The 20,514-nt window shown below is 51.2% G+C and overlaps 1 protein-coding gene across 2 annotated transcripts in view; it reads left to right on the top strand.

Moving 5' to 3' along the window:
* Positions 1 to 4,571: 4,571 nt before the first annotated feature.
* LOC130118924 (alpha-1,6-mannosylglycoprotein 6-beta-N-acetylglucosaminyltransferase B) overlaps positions 4,572 to 20,514 on the top strand; it is a 120,346-nt gene continuing 104,403 nt past the window's right edge. The window contains exons 1-2 of one of the 2 annotated variants that reach the window (XM_056287247.1): positions 4,572 to 4,639; positions 6,168 to 6,280. In XM_056287247.1, the coding sequence (XP_056143222.1) occupies positions 4,572 to 4,639; positions 6,168 to 6,280 (181 nt within the window). The remainder of the gene's footprint in view (positions 4,640 to 6,167; positions 6,281 to 20,514) is intronic. The other variant, XM_056287248.1, reaches the window with a different exon arrangement.

Below are 20,514 nucleotides of genomic sequence, written 5' to 3'. Positions count from 1 at the left end.
GTGGGTGTAGAGGCTGCGTCCTCAGGTGGGTGTAGAGACCTTCTGGGTGCCTCTGGGTCCTCAGGTGGGTGTAGAGGCTGCGTCCTCAGGTGGGTGTAGAGACCTTCTGGGTCCCTCTGGGTCCTCAGGTGGGGGCAGAGACCGATCCTGGAGCCACATAATGGGAGAACGCCACTTGCAGCCACCACACGGTCCTTGGCAGGGGGTGGCCGGAGTCCAACGGCACGGAGAACCAAGACGATCGGGGACCACCCTCTGTTGCAGCCCTCATCCGTCTTCACTGCCGTTGTGAGCTGGAGACACATCTTCCGCCAGTTCTGCCGTTGAGGTCTCTGTTGGATCGCGCTTCGCCTGGAGCCTCTCCCTTGACCTATCCCTACCAGGAGCCAAGCTCCGGACGGCACAGCTCGTGGGATCATTGGTGCTCGGCGAGCTTCTGCACCACGGCAAGGTGGAGATCCAGTAACTAGAGTCCCAGTGGCCAGCAGTGGTCTGCTGTGGTTATCACAGCGCCGTTTATGGCGGCTGCAAAATGCGAGATGTTTGCACGGAAACGATCCACTCGAACGTGGACCCCGGCCCCTCTTCCAGTTATCCCACGTCGACCCGGTTTGTCCCACTAAGTTTTTCTCTTGCAGGCCTAGATGCAACCGAGTGTCCTGAAGTAGTGCGCCCTTCCTCTGTTTCTCACCCAGATGCCGGGCGAACAAACAGCGATGAGATGACAGGACGGAGGCCGGACAGTGGATGTGCGGGACACCCGGCGCTTGACTGTCTTCTATTCCCACTCTGATCCCACAGCTACAGAGCCGCGGCGAAAGAGGCGTAATTGATTTTTTCCCCATCCATTTTGCAACGAAGCCGGGCTGAAAGTGAGCCGCATTATCGTCCGCCAGCCTTCATTTTCCACTCCTTCATTTCCCCAAAGGCGCGTTTCCTAGTTAAATACAAAGCCGCGGCTCAGTACGCAGTAATCACTTTAAAGAGTTCCCCGGCCTTCCCGGAGGGGCGCCGGCGCCGCTGGGAACTCCCGGCAAAGTGGACGGAGACCAAACCGCAGGCAGGGGGTCGGGAGGGGGAGTGAGAGAGAGAGAGAGGGGGGGGGGGGGGGGAGAGCGTGTGATCTACCAGAGAAAACATCCTGAAGAAAGTAAGAGAAGAAGAAGAAGCGGAAGAGGGGGAAAAGCGAGGGAGGAAGAGGAGCGCCGCGTTGACAGACCGTCTCAAAAAGAGCTGCCGGTGGTGTCCTCGGGTAAACTCTGCGAGGACGGTGTTATGAATCTGCCTCCGCCCCCACCGAGGAGTCCTGTCTGATTCTACCGCCGCTCATCCACCTCGAAACGTAATGACTTCCCGCAGGGAAAACCTGACGGTGCTCCCGCAGGAGGAAATTAGTTTCTCTTTCACATTGAAGAAAGTCCTTGAATAGGCCGTGTAACCCGGCTGTTTCCCCGCCCGGCGCGGGATTCGATCCGGGTGTGTTCTGGACCACGAGGCGACGTCGCTAACCGCTCGCCTAACGGGGGCCGACCCCCCCGTGACCGCCTAGTGGCCGGTCCAGGGTGTCGCCCCGCCTGCCGCCCAGTGACTGCTGAGATGGGCTCCAGCGACCCCCCTCGCGACCCTGAGAGCAGGATAAGCGGTTTGGATGGACTTGAATAGGCCTGCTGACACCCACATACCCCCCCCCCCACCACCACCACCACACACACACTTGCATGCATGCACACACACACACACACATGCACAAAAAACTCACCTGCACACACATGAAGTCTCCTCTGTCATGGATGTGGCCAGCCTCGTAGTTACAAACCCCAAAGTAAGCAGAGGAATACCAGGGCGTGTGTTTTGTACCCGGAAGGGAGCGTGATCTAACTTGTGGCGCCCTTCACACGAGCAGCTCGGGGTTAATATCAAACTCCACACCCACAAGAGCAGCTGAGCCAGAAAGTCTGCGAGGCCAGTGGCAGCAGAGCCAACCAAGCGGCCCCCCCGGCTGGTCGGTGTAAAAACAGTGGCTACAAAAAGCAAAGGACGCTGACATATCGAACGGCTCTGACGGCCTTACGCTTTGCTCTCTTTCGTGCTGTTTTGAGGCACTTAGCTGGAGACAAAACGCGCATAAATTAAAAGTACAAAGTGGAGGACGGGGTCGGGGATGTCCGAGTTACAGCTGCAGGCGAGGGGAGGAGTTTCCAGCAAATGGCCGCTTCGCATCTCGTGCATCTGACCGTTCGTGCACCCTGGTCCATTTTGGTTGTACGTCCTTATGCATATTTCATATTTTCTTCCTCTGCGTTTTTTTTTTTGGATGCGGGAAGAGGTGAAGTTCCCGCCACTCAAGTAGCCTAACCGTGTTAAACAGCGATGCTGTACTCGGCGAAGGGTTCGCTGCACAAGCAAATATATCTGCAGGGGCTTCGTGGCGTTCTGCAGCAACGGAGAGGGGGGTCGTGTTTTCTATAGAGGCCAAACATGCACACACACACACACACACACACACACACACACACACACACACACACACACACACACACACACACACACACACACACACACACACACAAGAAACCCAGAAAGTCACATGGAAGCCAAGCCACTTTATTTAACGTTGTATTCTTACAGTGAAATGTGTTCTCTGCATGTAACCCATCCTGTTGTGCAGGAGCAGTGCTGCAGCACCCGGTGGACCAACTCCAGTTCTTCTTTCCATTGCCTTGCTCAGGGGCACAGGCAGGAGTATTAACCCTAACGTGCGTGTCTTTTTTGACGGCGGGAGGAAACCGGAGCACCCGGAGGAAACCCACGCACACAGGGGGAGAACATGCAAACTCCACACAGAAAGGACCTGGGACGGCCTGGGGTTCGAACCCAGGACCTCCTTGCTGTGAGGCGACCGGTGCTCACCAGTGGGCCACGGTGCCGCCCTATAATACGATATACGACACAGTATTACTAAACTGAAGTCCACTTTCGAGACATTTCATAGGTAGTCGTGGTGCGTCACAGTGCACAGGTTAGCATTGCTACATTAGCTAGTCCTGTGTGAGCTAGTCAATTAATGGACCTCTATTTCTTAGTCATTCGCAGTTCTCCATGTTTCTCTTCCCCCCCCCCCTCCATGATTGCAGTCATAGATGCACACACAAGGCACACCGCTTTACTTTCTCACTGATGTGTTTCAAGATCCACAGAAAACAGAAGAGGATAAAAACAACCGATGGACTGCTGGGAGTGAAATTCAAGTGGGTCATGTCAGGTTTTGCTGTGGGCCCCCGGGGAGGGTCGTCGTTGCCTTGGCTACAGCTAATGGGGATCCAAACAAACAAACAACTACAGTCTGCTTTTGAAACCAAGCTCCTTTTTTTTAAATTTCAGGTGGCTCTGACCTTCAGACTAGAGGAGTTTACGTCACACTGCAGTAGTAGTTATCTTAGTAGCAGAACTAAGAGAGGGACTTATCAGATAATTCCTACCGGTGTAATTCCATTTTCTTCCGGGTGGCGCCGCTGTTGAGCCGCTGATGCCAACGTGGGCCTTTGACGTGGCGCTATCCGTGGTGCTGAACCACGAGTCGACCACTTTGAAATGTTTCCAAAATGTGAAATCTTCTGAGTGTCCTATTTTATTTTTATTTAACGAAAGTTTAATTTCCGGTGGTGAGTCTAGTTAGTCCTCCCCGTTAAGCCAAAACACGTCTTTCTCAAATAGCTATCTGGACCGGATGTTGTGTTGCTGTTAAGCCCCCTGAGGCAAATGTTGTAATTTGTGATACTGGGCTACACAAATAAAATTGACTCGGCTCTCTGCCAATGGATGGATATCGGTGCGCGAGGCGACGCGGTCTTAATACGCTGTAAGTCGCCTCGTAACGCGTCATTCAAACACTTGGCGCAGCGCATTAAGTCGCCGGTCGTCTGGAATACGACCGCTCGTTATTGTCTTGCGAGCGTGGCCTCTTACCACATTTTTATATGTTTTTCCCCACCTCGGCCGTTGGGTGGCGCTGTGAGTAAAGGCGCTGCAGTTCGAAGAAGCGTCGAGCGCTCGTCCGCCGCGAGAGAAGTCTTGCGCACCAGTCGCAGACGTGAGCGAGCGGCTCGGACCCGGGGACTAAGCTGGCCGTCGCAGGTTCGGGAGCAGTACCGCGCGAACTTAGCCGATCTCCCCCGGTAACCGAGTCAACAGCCCCGCCACACCCCCACCGCCGCGGTGTGTGGCCCGGGTCGGCGGTACCGCCGCCCTGTTCGCGGCCAGCTAGACGGCTTTAATCTCTTAATCGACGCAGAGTTGTGCGTGTCGGCGGGAGGCGGCGCCGGGTTTTCCAGAAGTTCCCCCTCCTCCCCTCCTCACCTCCTCCCTCCCCACTAACAGAGAGAGAGAGAGAGAGAGAAAACCGAACCGGACGATGGCCGGACTCTGAAGTTCGTCGTTTGTCGTCCCGCCCTCCGTCATTCTGAAGGACTCTTCTGTGACTCCCAAGTTATGGTCTTGACACCGGCTCGAGCTGCGTTGAGTGACGGGCGCGCGATGCTGGGGCGCTTCGGCACGTTCTCCGTGTATGCAGAATGACTGCGGCGGCCCCTGACTTTTCCAATATGGTTAGGAGATGTCTTCTGACTTTCAAACCTTTCAGGTGAGTGAGTGGCAACAAAAAAAAATGACCGCCCTGCCGGGGGGACGGGGAGAACTGGGGGGGGGGGGGGGGCGGGTGGGAGGGGGGGGGGGACGGGGCATGTGGACGTTAGAAATGGCTCGCCTCGCCCCCATTTGCCTCTGCCCGCACCAGTAACAACATCCCAGCGCTGTTCGCGATGCAGCGTTTCTCTTCACGCGCACTGGGGAAGTCCCCGGCGTGCGCCCGGCGTGCGCCCGGCGTGTGCCCGGCGTGTGCCCGGCGTGCGCCCGGCGTGTGCGTGAGTGGCAACAGGCGCTGCCCCGCCTGGTGTGATGAAGCGGGGCGGGCAAAACTTTCCCCGCCGGATGCGGAGAGAGCGCACGCGTCGGGGGAAACTTCCCGGGGTGAAGTGATTGACGTTTACGAGCCACGCGGCCGACGTTAAGCGAGAGACGAGGTTTTCTGTGGTGCCGTTTTTGGTGAACCGTTTCTGATTTGATGACGCGCTCCCGCTGACACGCTCGCACACACGGCTGGTTCAGTCCAGGGGGTGGGGGGGGGTGACAGAGAGAGAGAGAGAGAGAGAGAGAGAGAGAGAGAGAGAGAGAGAGAGAGAGAGAGAGAGAGAGAGTGCATCCCTGCCGAGGCATACACCTACCTAAGTGCACGCCTTGACAACTTACACGCTTGCCTGAGCACCGACATGCAGTTGCCCCACCAACACCCCAGACACTGGACGCTCAGTGCTCTTACGCACCGGCTCCTCCTCTCCCACAGCTGTGAATATTTTCGGACAAATCTAGACCTCCTCACAGGAGCAGAGACGACGACGTGGAGAGGAGGAGGAGGGCCCGAGTCGCCAGCATCCTGCCCCGCGATTGACCAAAGCTGTGACGCGGGATGCAGTCTGGAAATACGGCCATCTCGCCCTGTACTTCCACTCCAGCAGAAAAACTCCCCAAAAATGCTGGAAATGCGTCCCCCCTCCCTCCCTCCCTCCCCCCCTCGGATGAGCATGTACGGTATTTCGTTTTAGAGGCCTAACTCTTCAAGCAGGTTGTGATGCACTTCCTGCAAGAAACCCCTCCCTCCTTCCCCCCCAATTCAGCACATCTCTACTCCGCTTCCATTTCAGATGTTTGCTCACTGAGCGTGACGTCATGTAGAGAAGGCATCTGTGCTGCGGTTTATTTGATACAGGCCCCTGTGTAGCTTCGCCCTCACAGAGCGGAAACCACGTGTCGGTGGGAAAAGCTCCGCAGAATCCCGCCGCAAAGTACACACGCGCCAAAACGGATTTTATCTCGACTCTTTCTAATGTCGTTGATTGTTAAAATGCGTCTCATGGTCTCTCCCCTGTCCCCCTCCCCTCCCCCTCCCCCCCTTTGCTTTCCACTCCCACTCCCTCTGCCCCTCCTCCTCCTCCTCTCCTTTATATTCCCACTGTTCCTCCCTAATCTCTCCCTCCGCAACGCATTCAAAACCTTTCTCCTTGCTCTTTGTGTCCCGGCTGCCCCCCCCCCCCGTCTCCAACCCTGTCTTTTAGGATCTTCGTGGCGGGGATCGGCTTCTTCAGCCTGTGCTTCCTAATGACCTCCCTGGGGGGGCAGTTCTCAGCCAAGCGACCCGGAGACTCCCCCTTTACCATGCGAGCGGAAGGTAAGACCCCGCCGAGTGGCTCCGGCCTGCAGCGTCTGTGACCCGTGCTGGTAATGAGCAGGGAGGGAGCATGCCGGGAGCTTCACGGCCCTCCCTGATTGCAGTCAAAGAGACCCCCCCCACACCCCCCTCCACCCCGGTTTTGGTTATTTTTCCATCCGGAGTGAGTTAGAAGGGTACTGCGGCCCAAAGACAGTTGCCATCTTCTCCTTCCTTCCCTCTCTTCTTCTTCTTCTTCTTCTTCTTCTTCTTCTTCTTCTTCTTCTTCTTCTTCTTCTTCTTCTTCATACACTGGCTGGGACGTCACTTCCTCCCAGCACCCGGAAGCGGGGCTGGTCAGAATACGTTGAAAAACGTGTTTGGTGCCTGGATACATTGTCCTCGGTGTAATCAGTAACGTATTTCGTTACAGTACTCTAGAAGAGTAACTTGCCCAGACTGCATTTAGAATACGTCCTCAAAAGGCGCGCGAGACATCTGGAGGCTTTATTTGGTCGCAACTAAAAGTACAAGTCCAACTAGAGAATGAAAGGAGAAAATTGAATAGATTATTATTTTTATTTCACTGCTAGGAATAACCAGGCCATGATTAAATGTTAAAAAGAAAAAGGCCACCACGGGGGTCGGCGGTTCGAATCCCCCGCGTTACCTCCGCCTTGGTCGGGCGTCCCTACAGACACAATTGGCCGTGTCTGCGGGTGGGGAGCCGGATGTGGGTATGCGTCCTGGTCGCTGCACTAGCGCCTCCTCTGGCCTGTTCGGGGGGGGGGGCAGGGGGAACTGGGGGGGGAATAGCGTGATCCTCGCTGCATCCCCCTGGTGAAACTCCTCACTGTCAGGTGAAAAGAAGCGGCTGGCGACTCCACATGTATGGGAGGAGGCATGTGGTGGTCTGCAGCCCTCCCCGGATCGGCGGAGGGGGTGGGAAAGCTTAAATTGTAAAGACGAAATTCAAACTGACAAAGGAAATAAGAGAAGGGAAACATCAGGCATGAAACTCGACGTGGGAAAATAAAAGCTTTAATGGAAAAAAAAACCCAAAACAATTAATTTGCATTTGCCCCCTTACCATTTGACGTTTTAAAACGTTATCTGTTCCATTTGGCTTCTCGGGGTGTATGTAAATGAGGGGGCGTGGCCCAAAGGCCGAGGGGGAGGGGCTGAAACGGCCGGGGCGCGGAGGCACAGTTCGGGACACGGTAGAGGCTAGTTCCCGTCGATGCAGAGAACGGTCAACTGAGCATGCGCAAGTACTCGTTGCCTCCGCTGTTTGGGTAGGTTAGGGTTAGGGCGGGGTTAGGGTTAAAGTTAGCCAATCAGACGCAGAGTAGGGGCGGGTCTTCCTAGAATCCTAGCGCCTGGATGCTACGCGGGGCGTGCGGAGGCGTGGTAGAGGCATTTCGCGCATGCTCAGTTGACCGTTCTCTACTCCATTTCCGTTCTCTGCATCGATGGGAACGAGCCTCCACCTTCGGGAAAGTAGGAAATGTGTTCACAGATTCGAACTTCCGGGTGCCGAATCGGTGACTCGGAAGCAGACGTTGTTAAAACGCAAAACGGTGCCCGCCACGTGGTCAGGTGGACGACGAGCTACGAACCCAAGTTTTCACCAAAACGAGCCGGACAAATGACGTTTGAGACGGGGGCCCAGGGACCGTCTAAAAAGTGCGGCACCGGAAAGAGACGCTACAAAAATATTCGATAAGTTCACTCTTACACCGATAAAATAATAAATCTGTTTGTCTCTTTTAATTCTCTATGCCGACTTTTACGTGTGACCAAATAAATACGCCATAGTGTGAAACGGCTGTGCTGTATTGTTAATATTATTTATTTGCCAATTGCTGCTTCACCGAGTCCGGCCATAGTCGGCTCTGACAAGACCGGGACGCGAACCCCGGTCCCCAGCGGGCAACTGCATCGGCACAAAGCCGATGCTTAGACCGCTACACCACCGCGGACCCTCAGTATGTTGCTTTTAAAGAGTTGTTTAAACGTACTTCTTGATGTACACATCCTCATTTCCTTTGTACAGTTGTTCCATAGATTGACTCCTCTGATGGATATACAGTGAAGTTTTGCGTTTGTCCTCGCTGGCTGTTGTGTGAATATTCATATTCCTCTGAGATCCTGTTTACTTTCCCTCCTTTGGAACAACTTCTGGACGCTGTTTGGTAACCGCTGGTTTTCTGCTCTGCACACGATTTGAATTGTTTTGAAGTCAAACAAAATCCTTAAACGTTACTGCTTTCAGTGTGATAAGGGGTGGGTTTGTAGGCTCTCTGTTAGCGGGGTTTCTTTACACTTCTTACGGCTCCTTTTTGAAGGATGAAAATTGGATGTGTGTTTGTTATGTATGTGTTGCCCCACACCTCCACACAGGAGGTGCTGAATGGAAGTATGAAGGAGCAGTACAAGGTGCACTATAGCGCTGGCTGATGCAGGGGATCTTTGGCTTTATATCGTATCGCAATTGACTTTGGTATTTTTGCTTTAATATACTGTAAACTACTAATAAGACACGTTAGCCCCCTAGCTAACGGGTCTGACCCTTTAGCCGAGCGGTTAGTGATGTGGCCTTGTGGTGCAATACACCCCGTATCGAATCCCGCACCGGGCAAGAAAATAACCGGTTACATTTGTGGCAGCGGTGGGATCCGGAAGTGTGCAGATCCTCAGAAGTCTCTTCGGAGCGCGGGAATAACAAAGCGCGAGGGCGCGCTCCCGGGAGAGGGTGACGACTGTAAACTACTAATAAGACACGTTAGCCCCTAGCCAACGGCTTTGACCCTTTAGCCGAGCGGTTAGCGATGTCGCCTTGTGGTGCAGTACACCCCGTATCGAATCCCGCACCGGGCAAGAAAATAACCGGTTACAGCACTTTATGTGTGGTTTCCGACATGAGTTATTGTCTACCATTGCTCCCAAGGAATTCGATTTCCGACACTTTGTTCGAGTTCTACGTCATTTATCACAACCTTCTTGTTTGAGTTTGTTGACCGATTCCCAAATATTGTGAATTTCGTTTCGCTTAGATTTAGCGTTAGTTCGTTTATGATTGCTTATCCCCCGGTGCTGATGGGGTGCACGCAGGAGGAAGCGTGCACGTGCCGATTTGGAAATAATTAATAGTGTGACGTGCATGGATTAGTAGACACGCTAGCCGTTGGCTCGGCTAGCGTGCGGTGCGGGCGATACGGGTTCGCGTCCCGGCCGCGGCAGTTCCTGTGGTTGCGTTGTCCCCCCGAATTCGCTACATTGGTGTCAGAAGTGGGATGGAGCGACCGTAAGGCCATCGGAAGCGCATGCGCCCTGAGGCGTGAAGGAGCTGATATGCTTAAGCGCGGGGACGCGCTTCCCGAAGGAGGGGGGTAGTGTAACGGGCATGGATAATAAGACACGGTGGCCGTTGGCTCGCGGGTCCTTCAGTCAGAGGTCTCAAGCCACGAAGTCTCTCTGAACTGTCAGCGGCAGACGAGGGCGATGCAACGCCTGATGACAGACATGTTGGCGGAGAAACAACACAACCCAGCCAACACCAGACAGCAGCCACACAGCTCAAAGTAATCTGAAATGACAACCGAGCTGGGCGGCGCGGTCGCCTCACAGCAAGAGGGTCCTGGGTTCGAACCCCGGGGTAGTCCGACCTTGGGGGTCGTCCTCTGCGTGAGGTTTGCGTGTTCTCCCCGTGTCTGAGTGGGTTTCCTGCGGGGGCTCCGGTTTCCTCCCACAGTCCAAAGTGACTCGGCTGTACTAAATTGTCCCTAGGTGTGTGTGTGTGTGTGTGTGTGTGTGTGTGTGTGTGTGTGTGTGTGTGTGTGTGTGTGTGTGTGTGTGTATCTGCAATTCCTCCAATAACACGGTTTACCAGCTCCTTTCGGTGCACAACCAGAATATTTCCCCGGACGTGGAAAAGAGCTTCCCAATGTCTTCTAAGTGGAACCGCCAGAACGACTGGAGGGATTTAATTATGCTCAGTGGGCTCTCAACTCCCCACGACAATAGACTGTAAAACCCAAATACAATATGTCATTAACATGTGGCCAGATGTGACAAACAACAAACACACATTGCGGTTTGGTGCCAGATGAGCTACGATGCTGTCGGCTGAGCACGTGGCGGAAGAGAAGCTGCGTCACTCTGACCGTCTTGTGATGAACGTCAGATATCTGCCGCCATGAAACTAAATCCGAAACATAAGGTGGAACTTGGGTGGCCAAGAACAAAGCCGGGCAACCGATGAGACGAGGGAAATAAAACGTCTCAGAAAAATAAAATGGTGGAGCTTTCATCTGTAAAAACTCGGCAATCTGGTTTCTCCACTAAAGCTGGCTGTAAAGCTCTTCTCCGTGAGTGAGTGAGTGAATAAGTGAGTGAGTGAGTGAGTGAGTGAGTGAGAGTGAATAAGTGAGTGAGTGTGAATAAGTGAGTGAGTGAGTGAGAGAGAAAAGGTTAGTGAGTGAGTGTGTGAGAGTGAATGAGTGAGTGAATGAAAGAGTGAAGAAGTGAGTGAGAGTGAAGAAGTGAGTGAGCGTGAGTGAAGGAGTGAGTGAGTCAGTGGGTGAGTGAGAGTGAATGAGTGAATAAGTGAGTGAGTGAATAAGTGAGTGAGTGAGTGAGAGTCAGTAAATAAATGAGTGAGTGAGTCAGTGGGTGAGTGAATGAGTGAGTGAGTGTGAATAAGTGAGAGTAAGTGAATAAGCGAGTGAGTGAATAAGCGAGTGAGTGAGTGAGAGAGTGAAAAGGTTAGTGAGTGAGTGTGTGAGAGTGAATGAGTGAGTGAATGAAAGAGTGAATAAGTGAGTGAGAGTGAAGAAGTGAGTGAGCGTGAGTGAAGAAATGAGTGAATAAATGAGTGGGTGAGTCAGTGGGTGAGTGAGTGAATAAGTGAGTGAGTGAGTGAGAGTGAGTAAATAAATGAGTGAGTGAGTCAGTGGGTGAGTGAATGAGTGAATAAGTGGGAGAGTGAGTGAATAAATAAGTGAATGAGTGAAGAAGTGAGTGAGTGAGAGTGAAGAAGGGATTGAGTGAATAAATGAGTGAGTGAGTAAGTGGGTGAGTGAGTGAGTGAATAAGTGAGAGAGAGAATGAGTGAGTGAATAAATGAGTGAGTGAGAGAGTGAATAAGTGAGTGAATACGTGAGAGAGAGAATGCGTGAGTGAATAAATGAGTGAGTGAGAGAGTGAATAAGTGTGTGAGTGAGTGAGAGTGAATAAGTGAGTGAGTGAGTCATTGCGTGAGAGTGAATGAGTGAGTGAGTGAATAAGTGACAGAGAGAATGAGTGAGTGAATAAATGAGTGGGTGAGAGAGTGAATAAGTGTGTGAGTGAATAAATGAGTGAGTGAGTGAGTGAGTGAGTGAGTGAGTGAGAGAGTGAATTCACCTGTGAACTGCTAAAGAACATCTGTATCAGCTCCTTCATTGCAGTGAGTGACTTCATGATGATACACACCCGAATCCCCACTTCTGCTGCTCCTCCGTCTTCGTTTTCTTCATTTTTCCTTTGGCAGCGTCGGAGGAATACTTGCGTTTTCGAGGTGCCAATCGTGTCGTATCTATTTTACATTTTATAGCTATCATACTGCACTTCAGTAGCGTTGATTGATTGGGCAGTTGCTGCGGCACCTGCGCCGATCAAGTCCATCCACTGACATGCTGTGTGCACCGAGGAGGGGGCTCCTTGTACTGGCTCAGAACGATTGATTGACTTTGTGTCTCCCAGCAACTTTCTTTATTAAAACAGACTGAAAGGACCCTACACAGTTGCATATTCAGCGTGTAGGGCGGACTGCCTATGTTGTCAGTGCAGATGGAGGGACCCCGATAGTCGACTGCAAACGCTGCATGCTAAATCAAGCCGGTTTCCCGAACGCCTCATGAATCCCTCATGCATTCATTCATGGTCAACATACGGACAAAATAAACGAAATATTTAATTCTCACCTCAGTGGAGGCTTCTGGTGCCGGGGCCTAGCCAAGTACAGCATGTTATGTTGGGATTGCTGTCATGTCTGCTGATCTAGACTGCGGGTGAACAGTTTGATCATGATAATAATAATCATAATGATAATGTTGTTGATGATGACGATAATGGAGACACAGATTTTGGTGACATAACAGGGGTCATATTCTGATGGGGAGGTAATTTGAAGAGGATTTGGCCCACATGGATTTGAACAGTGTTTAAAAGGGTACTAAACGCTTGCACGTGTTTTTTGAGATGCCCCCCTCCCCCCGCTTGCTTCTTTTTAAAGATTTTTTTTGTGCATTTTCTGCCTTTATTTGACAGCGATGGTCGAGAGGGGGGAAGGGGAGGGGGGAGGACATGCAGCAAAGGGCCTGGGCTGGATTCGAACCCAGGTCGCTGTGTTAGGGACTCAGCCATGGTACGTGCTCTACCAGCTGAGCCACCGGGACGCCCCCTGGCTCACTTTTTAGCATTTTTCAAAATTATGCAGTAGGTGAAGTTAGGTTTGGACCCGGGAGGGGGGGGGGTTACCCTTGTAACATGTAAATCCGAAGGTCCCAGAGCACAGAGAGGGCGCTGTTCCCGCCAGTGGGAGAGAAGAAGTCACAGAACGCATCAAAAAAGCCACAGTGCCTGGAGCAGACTGGACAACAGCTAGGTGCCAGCTGTTAAAGCCAAACAAAACTGTTATCGCAAAGAAATCATTATGTGTATGAATTTATTAATCAGAGCATTCTCAATAACTGCTCAAAATTAGCTGGGGGGGCATAGAAAGGGTCGTAGAAGGCAGAAGTTCAAGGGAGGTAAGATAAAAATGAGGGAGAAAAGGGCCTCTCCTGAACAAGTGCAAAAACAGAATCTTAGCACATAACACTACTACACACAGCACGCACACTTACTCTGCTCTGGATATTTAGCTCTCGAGAGACATATCAACAGGAAAACATACCCATCTGATTGGTCAGTACACAACCTTCCTAAAATCTATCCTACCTCGGACATTTAGGATTCTAACCGTTACCCCAGAATTTATGGCGACAGGCATGGGTGCAAGTCCATGAATACGGGGATGCCATCCGGCGCTTGACCTGTGCCCCCGTCCACAGGGTTAGTGGTTGTGTCAGGAAGGGCACCCGAAGTAAAATTTTGGCAAATCAGTATGCGTATCGACAAGACCATACCGGATCGGTCGAGGCCCGCATTAACAACGGCCAGCATCGGTGCTGTGCCCTCACAGGGTCCTGATGGAAACTGTAAAATCTGCTGTGGTGACCCCTGAAAAACAGGGGGAAAGCTGAAAGAAGAAGAAGACTGATACCCCAGAATTGCTTTGTTACTGCAACAGGCATGGGCGCAAGTCCGTGAATAATGGGATGGCATCCGGCGCTTTACCTCTGCCCCCATCCATAGGGTTAGTGGTTGTGTCAGAAAGGGCATCCGACATAAAAGTTTGCCGAATCAGTATGCGGATTGACGAGTCCATACTGGATCGGTCGAGGCCTGGGTTACCAACCATCCGCCATTGATGCTGTGCCCTCACATGGTCCTGATGGAAACTATAAAATCTGCTGTGGCGACCCCTGGGAAACAGGGAACAAGCCAAAAGAGAACGACTTATTATAGTGGTTCTGAATCGGGTCCTTGGGGACCACCGGTGCTGCTGGTTTCCTATTTTGCCACGTAGTTAATTAAATTCACCTGTTGCTCCAGGTCCAAAAAGTCCCTACTTGGCTGGAAAACCTGACACCATAGGTGAACTTGAAACTAGCCGGCGGAAGAAAAAAGTGCTGGGGGTCCTCTAGGACCAAATAGAGAATCGGTGCTCTAGAATGTTTACTGACTGCATTTAGTAAATAGAAATCCCATTTTTGGAGCAGATAGGAATTATGCTATTACTCCTAAATTAGGGACATCCGAATTTAAGAGTCATAATTTAGGATAGTACAGAACCCATCTTAAATTATGATTTCGTTAAATATGGCAGCTAAGCCTTTTTCTATTAGGCCTGGATATTGAAGAAATGGAGCACAGAGAGGAAAAGCCTTCCTCTCTTCCACTGCAGACCCAACGTCCCTGTTTTGTGTTCAAATTACAGGCCTGTCTCTTTTCATCAGTGACATTTGGGGTGTAGCCTTTACTAAGAATAATGACAAGTTGGGTCAACTTAAATCGGAATTTTTTATTGTTTGCTTTAATGTGTCATTATAAAGTAACTGTTGATTGTGCAGTGTAATGGCTATAGGGTAATGACATCATCGGCATTAAGGTTGGTCCCCTAGAACAGTGTTTCTCAACCGGGGGTCCGCGGACCCCTAGTGGTCCGTGGTGTAATTGCAAGGGGTCCGTGAAAATAAAATATCTTTAAAAAACAGATCCTATGACATTTATAGAAATAGGATTATTTTACTCAAATGTGACTGAGACCTTTATCTACCTAAACTATAAAGGGTAACAGGACTTTTTTTCTCTAATTACATCTGTTTCACAAGTGTAATTTGTTGTATTTTAATAAGAGATCTCGCTCCCGTTTGCATTGTTAAAAGTTACTGCATAAAAATCCTGTTGTTACATATATCTGAAAGTTACTGCATACATATTCTGTTTTGTTACATATATCTGAAAGTTACTGAATACATATTCTGTTTTGTTACATATATCTGAAAGTTACTGCATAAGAATTCTGTTTTGTTACATATATCTGAAAGTTACTGCATAAGAATTCTGTTTTGTTAACTATATCTAAGTTACAACTGAAAGCTCTTATTTTTGCCCCAAAGAGTGAATAAATGCTATAATGCAATTTAAAATGCAGTTTCTACTGTTTCCATCAAATTGCAACCCCCCTCCCCCAAGATCAGGTGGAGGGGTCCTCAGGGTAGATCAAAAATACGCAGGGGGTCCAGGACCCCAAAAAGGTTGAGAGCCACTGGCCCTAGAAGTCTCGCTCTTCTCTGGTCTGCTACCGGGCACGCTCTCCCCGGAAAGCGAAGGCTTGGTTTACGGCACAAAGGCAGCGTGTCGGTTAAAGAGCAAGAGGACAGAGCTTGTGTTTCCCCCGGTAGCGGGAAGGGCTGACGGTGGAAAAGAAAAATGTCCTGTTGACGGAGGAGGAGGAAAAGGGGGCGGAGAGTGGGAGGGCCCCAAATCAGTAAGTAACACAACAACTAACCCGAACCCTCCATTTCAGTTGACCTCTTCGGTAAGCCCGCTTCTTTATTCTCCTTTATCTCCGCAGCGGTGTGGAGCGTGTCTTCGCGGCGCGAGGCTCTGGGGAAAACGGAAAGCGATCCGGTTGTCTTTGCGACAGCGGCGCAAACAGCAATGCCGCTTGGTGTTGTGACTTCTCTTATGTATTGGATCGAGCACTCGGTGCTCGATTGTGTTGGACTGTCACCACTACTGAGTCCTGTAATACACTGGTCGAGCCTAGTAGTGTGTGATGTCTCCGTCTGTAAAGATCAGACTTGTGCCGCATCCTCGTCTCCGTGTACTTATATATAATAGTGATTACGTTAGTAACCCACGAATAGTAACACTACAATAGTGTACATAAGAGAAGTCACAACATGGTGTCAGAAGTGGGTTACTAACTTAATCACTATTATATATTAAGTACACGGAGACGAGGATGCGGCACAAGTCTGATCTTTACTGACGGAGACATCACACACTACTAGGCTCGACCAGTGTATTACAGAACTCAGTAGTGGTGACAGTCCAACACAATCGAGCACCGAGTGCTCGATCCAATACACCACACTTGGAGACACCAGGGGGTGGGGGGGCTTGGAAAGTCGTCTGTTCCCACTTCGGAAACAGCAAAGCATCTCACGCACGTTTCAGCCGTAACACAGATGCGAGCAAATGCTCGACGATCCAGATTTTGAATTTTCACAATTATTGGGGATGATTAAGTTAAGGGGTCTGAAATGAGGCAGGACACGGCTCTGAGTTGAGGATTCGCGTCCTTAATAGCCAAAGCGTTCTCTTATCTGACATTTAGGATAAGATAAAACAAGCGCCCATTCTTTTCTGTCCTGTAACGAGACCTTCAGGGGCGTCATTATTTTTCCCACCTGGATTCCGGGAAGACCCGCCCCTACTCTATCTCTGATTGGCTAACCCTATCCCTAACCTGAACCAACCTAACCAACGGAGGCAACGAGTACTAGCCAATCAGAGGCAGAGTTCCCGGAATGCGGGTGGGGGAAAAAAACAAGCCCTTCAGGGGGGACATTTTCCCTAGAAGAGCGTATTAAAGACAGGCATAAAGAAGCTGATTAACGATAATATTAACAATAATATGTAGATTTTTTTTTATCAAACACAATCCTCGTATCCTGCAGCCTTTCTGTCGGGGAAGTGGTAGTGATGAGTGCAAGAGGGGAAGAGTTGTGAGGGGGCTGGGGAAGTGGGGGGGGGGGATGCGCTTTGGTCAGCCTCCAGTCAGCCTCCAGCCAATTACCCCACTCTCCCGAGCCGTCCCGGTCGCTGCTGCACCCCCTCTGCCGACCCGGGGAGGGCTGCAGACTACCACATGCCTCCTCCCATACATGTGGTGTCGCCAGCCGCTTCTTTTCACCTGACAGTGAGGAGTTTTGCCAGGGAGACGTAGTGTATGGGGAGATCACGCTATTTCACCCAGTTCCCCCTCCCCACCTGAACAGGTGCCCCAACCAACCAGAGGAGGCGCTAGTGCAGCGAACAGGACACATAGCCACATCTGGCTTCCCACCCGCAGACACGGCCAATTGCGTCTGTAGGGACGCCCGACCAAGCCGGAGGTAACACGGGGATTCGTACCGGCGATCCCCGTGTTGGTAGGCAACGGAATAGACCGCCACGCTACCCGGACGCCTGCTCTCAGTGTTTTTAATGTCAATGAAAATACCTAGAGATCGTTTGTCCTGTTGGAGGTTGCCCCTAGAGTAGGGTGTTTTCCTCCTTTTTGTCAATGATTTCCTAAAGGTCTTTCCACTCTGCAGGATTGTCCTTGGCTGGAGCTGTTTTCTCAGCCCCCCCCCTCCCCCAATAGGCCTCTGATTCCACCCGTCTGAGTCAACAAGGCCTATTTATCAGAACGTTTTTATTCCCACTTCTGTTGGGTTCCAGGTAAACCAGGTTGTTGTTGTTTGTTGTGGTGTTGGTGGTGAGGTGAGGTGGGGTGGGGTGGGGGGGGTAGTAGCTCGGACATTTCTACATTTGATAAACTAGCTCTGCCGTGGCTGACAAAAGCAGAATGGGGACGCTTTTCACTCATTCTTTCAAGCAAGTGCCTGTATTCTGAAAGTGGAAAAACGTCCTTTGATTGGTGCCTCCGAGTAAATGAGAATGCCGCGGACATGGCGCCTTTTGATGACGATGCTTAGGCCTCTGTGGGAAACTAAATTCAGAAATGCCAAGCCAGAAAGGGAAAAAGGTCAAAAATATTCAACATTAGTTACCTCAACTATGGTATAGTATTATTCCCCAGGACCAGTGGCTCTCGGCTCAGCCCCGGTGTGTACCATGCTCACAAGTCGTCATCATCATCATCAGTTCCGTAACCTATGGAGGTGGTAGGAGCACAGCTGATGCCTCAACAGGTTGAGTCGTCATTGCGTGTCAGTAGGGGGAGTACCTGGTGGTCCCTATATAATTGAGTCATCATTGTGTGTCAGTAGGGGAGTACCTGGCGGTCCCTATATAATTGAGTCATCATTGTGTGTCAGTAGGGGGAGTACCTGGTGGTCCCTATATAATTGAGTCATCATTGTGTGTCAGTAGGGGAGTACCTGGTGGTCCCTATATAATTGAGTCATCATTGTGTGTCAGTAAGGGGAGTACCTGGTGGTCCCTATCTCCTCTCCAGGTATGGATGGCCGTTGGTTCTCAGAGGAACTCATCCGCCCTTTGACAGGTTTTGTTTTTAGTCCTGCTGGGTGTCCACACACCCTCCTCACAACAACCCTAGGGTTGAAGTGGGGGTGCCGGTTTAGTTGCGGACGATCCGACGGTTGCAGGTCTGGAGGTATGGGTGAGCTGTGTGTTAAGTAGCTCCGAGGAACTTTCATCACCACCCAGTGACTCAGCTGAGTGTCATCCAGCTGAGTCACTGACGACTCAGCTGAGTCACTGTCATCAATGACTCAGCTGACGTGTCAAATGTCACGCTCCTTTACCCCATTCACAAGGAATGGGGTAAAGGAAATGAAGGAGGGGGGGCATCCGGGTAGTGTAGCGGTCTATTCCGTTGCCTAACAACATGGGGATCGCTGGTTCGAATCCCTGTGTTACCTCCTTGGCTTGGTCGGGCGTCCCTACAGACACAATTTCTGTGGGTGGGAAGCTGGATGCGGGCATGTGTCCTGGTCGCCGCACTAGCACGCCTCTGGTCGGTCAGGGCGCCTGTTCGGGGGGGGGGGTAGCGTGATCTTCCCATGCGCTACGTCCCCCTGGCGAAGCTCCTCACTGTACAACTGGGGAGAAAAAGGGGATAAATCCAAAGTAAAAGAAAATGAAGGAGGATTTTCTGTTTTTTTTGCAAAGAATTAAAGCGACAACTGTGAAAGACGTTTTCAGTTCTGGATGATTTTATGAGGTCGGATGCAGCAACCTGGACCGACTGCATTGACGTATGCACGGATGGGAGCTGTGACCACGAGGGACAGACTGTCTGTCGTGGCCCGGAGGATAACAAGCATTCGCTTGCTGTCTGTGCAGGTGCGAGTGCTGCAAAGGGAACGGGACCCGGCCTTGATAAAGGTTTGGATACCACTGTGAAACGTGCTCACCGTGTCAAAGCCAGAGCAAAAACCACTTCCGGGTTATTCACACGTGTCGTGTGAGGAGGCGGGCGCTGGACGTCGCTCGCTGTTCTCGCGCGCAGAACGGAGACGGTTATGCCGTGGTTACTAACGCACGTGTTTGCGTCTCATCCAAGAGATGTATAGATTTTCTGCCAGAACAACTGGCCTGAACCCACTAACATGTTTGGCGATGAGAAGCGGCGTGTTTGACCAGTACATCCTGCAGACACGTTTGGTGATACAGACAAGATCAACGGAGCGATGCAGCGTGGCAATATCAAGGAGCGTCAGCCAATACGAACGAGCTGAGGCTTCCAAGAGAAAGTGGACATCATGGGCAAGTTGCGCTTCAACCGGAAGCTGACGTGTCAGGACTGCTGAGCACATTCATTCAGGAGACACGGCTGGATTTTGACACCAACAGGAAACGGCCCATGCGTCAAGCTCCTGGATGGTGTCAGCAGTTACTCTTCCCCAGCTCTAAGAGGAGCGCAAGGCCATTTTTCATTGGCTAGGCCGGGGGTCCCCAATTACTTTTCATAGCGGGCCACTTTTAGGGCCACTTTTAAAACCACGGGCCACCCAACCTCCAGCAGCATGTTGTTCGTTAGTTTGTTTTGGTGTCGATACGTTGCAGGTGTTATCATTTAAACAGAGGTTTTTCATCTATTTTTCGATATATTACTAGTCTTACTTTTACTAAGAAATTATTTATTTTATTTTTTTTGGGTAGGGAAATAAAAAAAATGTCTTCCTTCTGGCATTTCTCCAAAAATTCTCGCGGACCGTAAATCAACCGGTCACGGGCCGGACGTGGCCCGCGGGCCGCCTATCGGGGACCCCTGGGCTAGGCAGACCCTTCACTGAGAAACCCGAAGCCCAGCTCCCGGCAGTCCCCTGGGTCAAACGTTTGGGAGAGACCAGTCGCAGACCCGTCATCTGACTCCGCTCTCCATTCCAAAAGAAGTGCAACTGGAGACGTCCTGGGCGGAGCCTGTCGCCGAGTACCCAGAATGCAACGCTGCAGCAATGATGGTTTTGATATCGTTCAGTACAACGTTTTACGCGAGTCCGGCTTGTCAGGCGTGACGACTTTGAAAATATGTGAGAATGACGTGCGTGTTGCTTTACCATAGAAATCACTGCGCGTCAGCCAGATGAGAAACAGTGACTCACTCTGACCACGCTGTCGTGGAGAAAACCGCGGCGCCGACGAAAACAGTGAGTCACAAATTCAGGTCTGTTGAACCAGAAGGAATGCCTGTTCATTTTGTGCGCTTTTGTGAAACATTTTGATGGAACTTAAAATGTTTCGCACTGAGGTTGTCCAGGTGGAGCAGCGGTCTATTCCGTCGCCTACCAACACGGGGATCGCCGGTTCGAATCCCCGTGTTACCTCCGGCTTGGTCGGGCATCCCTACAGACACAATTGGCCGTGTCTGCGGGTGGGGAGCCGGATGTGGGTATGTGTCCTGG

Source organism: Lampris incognitus, chromosome 10, assembly GCF_029633865.1.
Source record: "Lampris incognitus isolate fLamInc1 chromosome 10, fLamInc1.hap2, whole genome shotgun sequence".
NCBI classification, from domain to species: Eukaryota; Metazoa; Chordata; class Actinopteri; order Lampriformes; family Lampridae; genus Lampris; species Lampris incognitus.
Note: the sequence above shows the minus strand (reverse complement) of the source record. Positions and strands in the feature narration are given on the sequence as shown.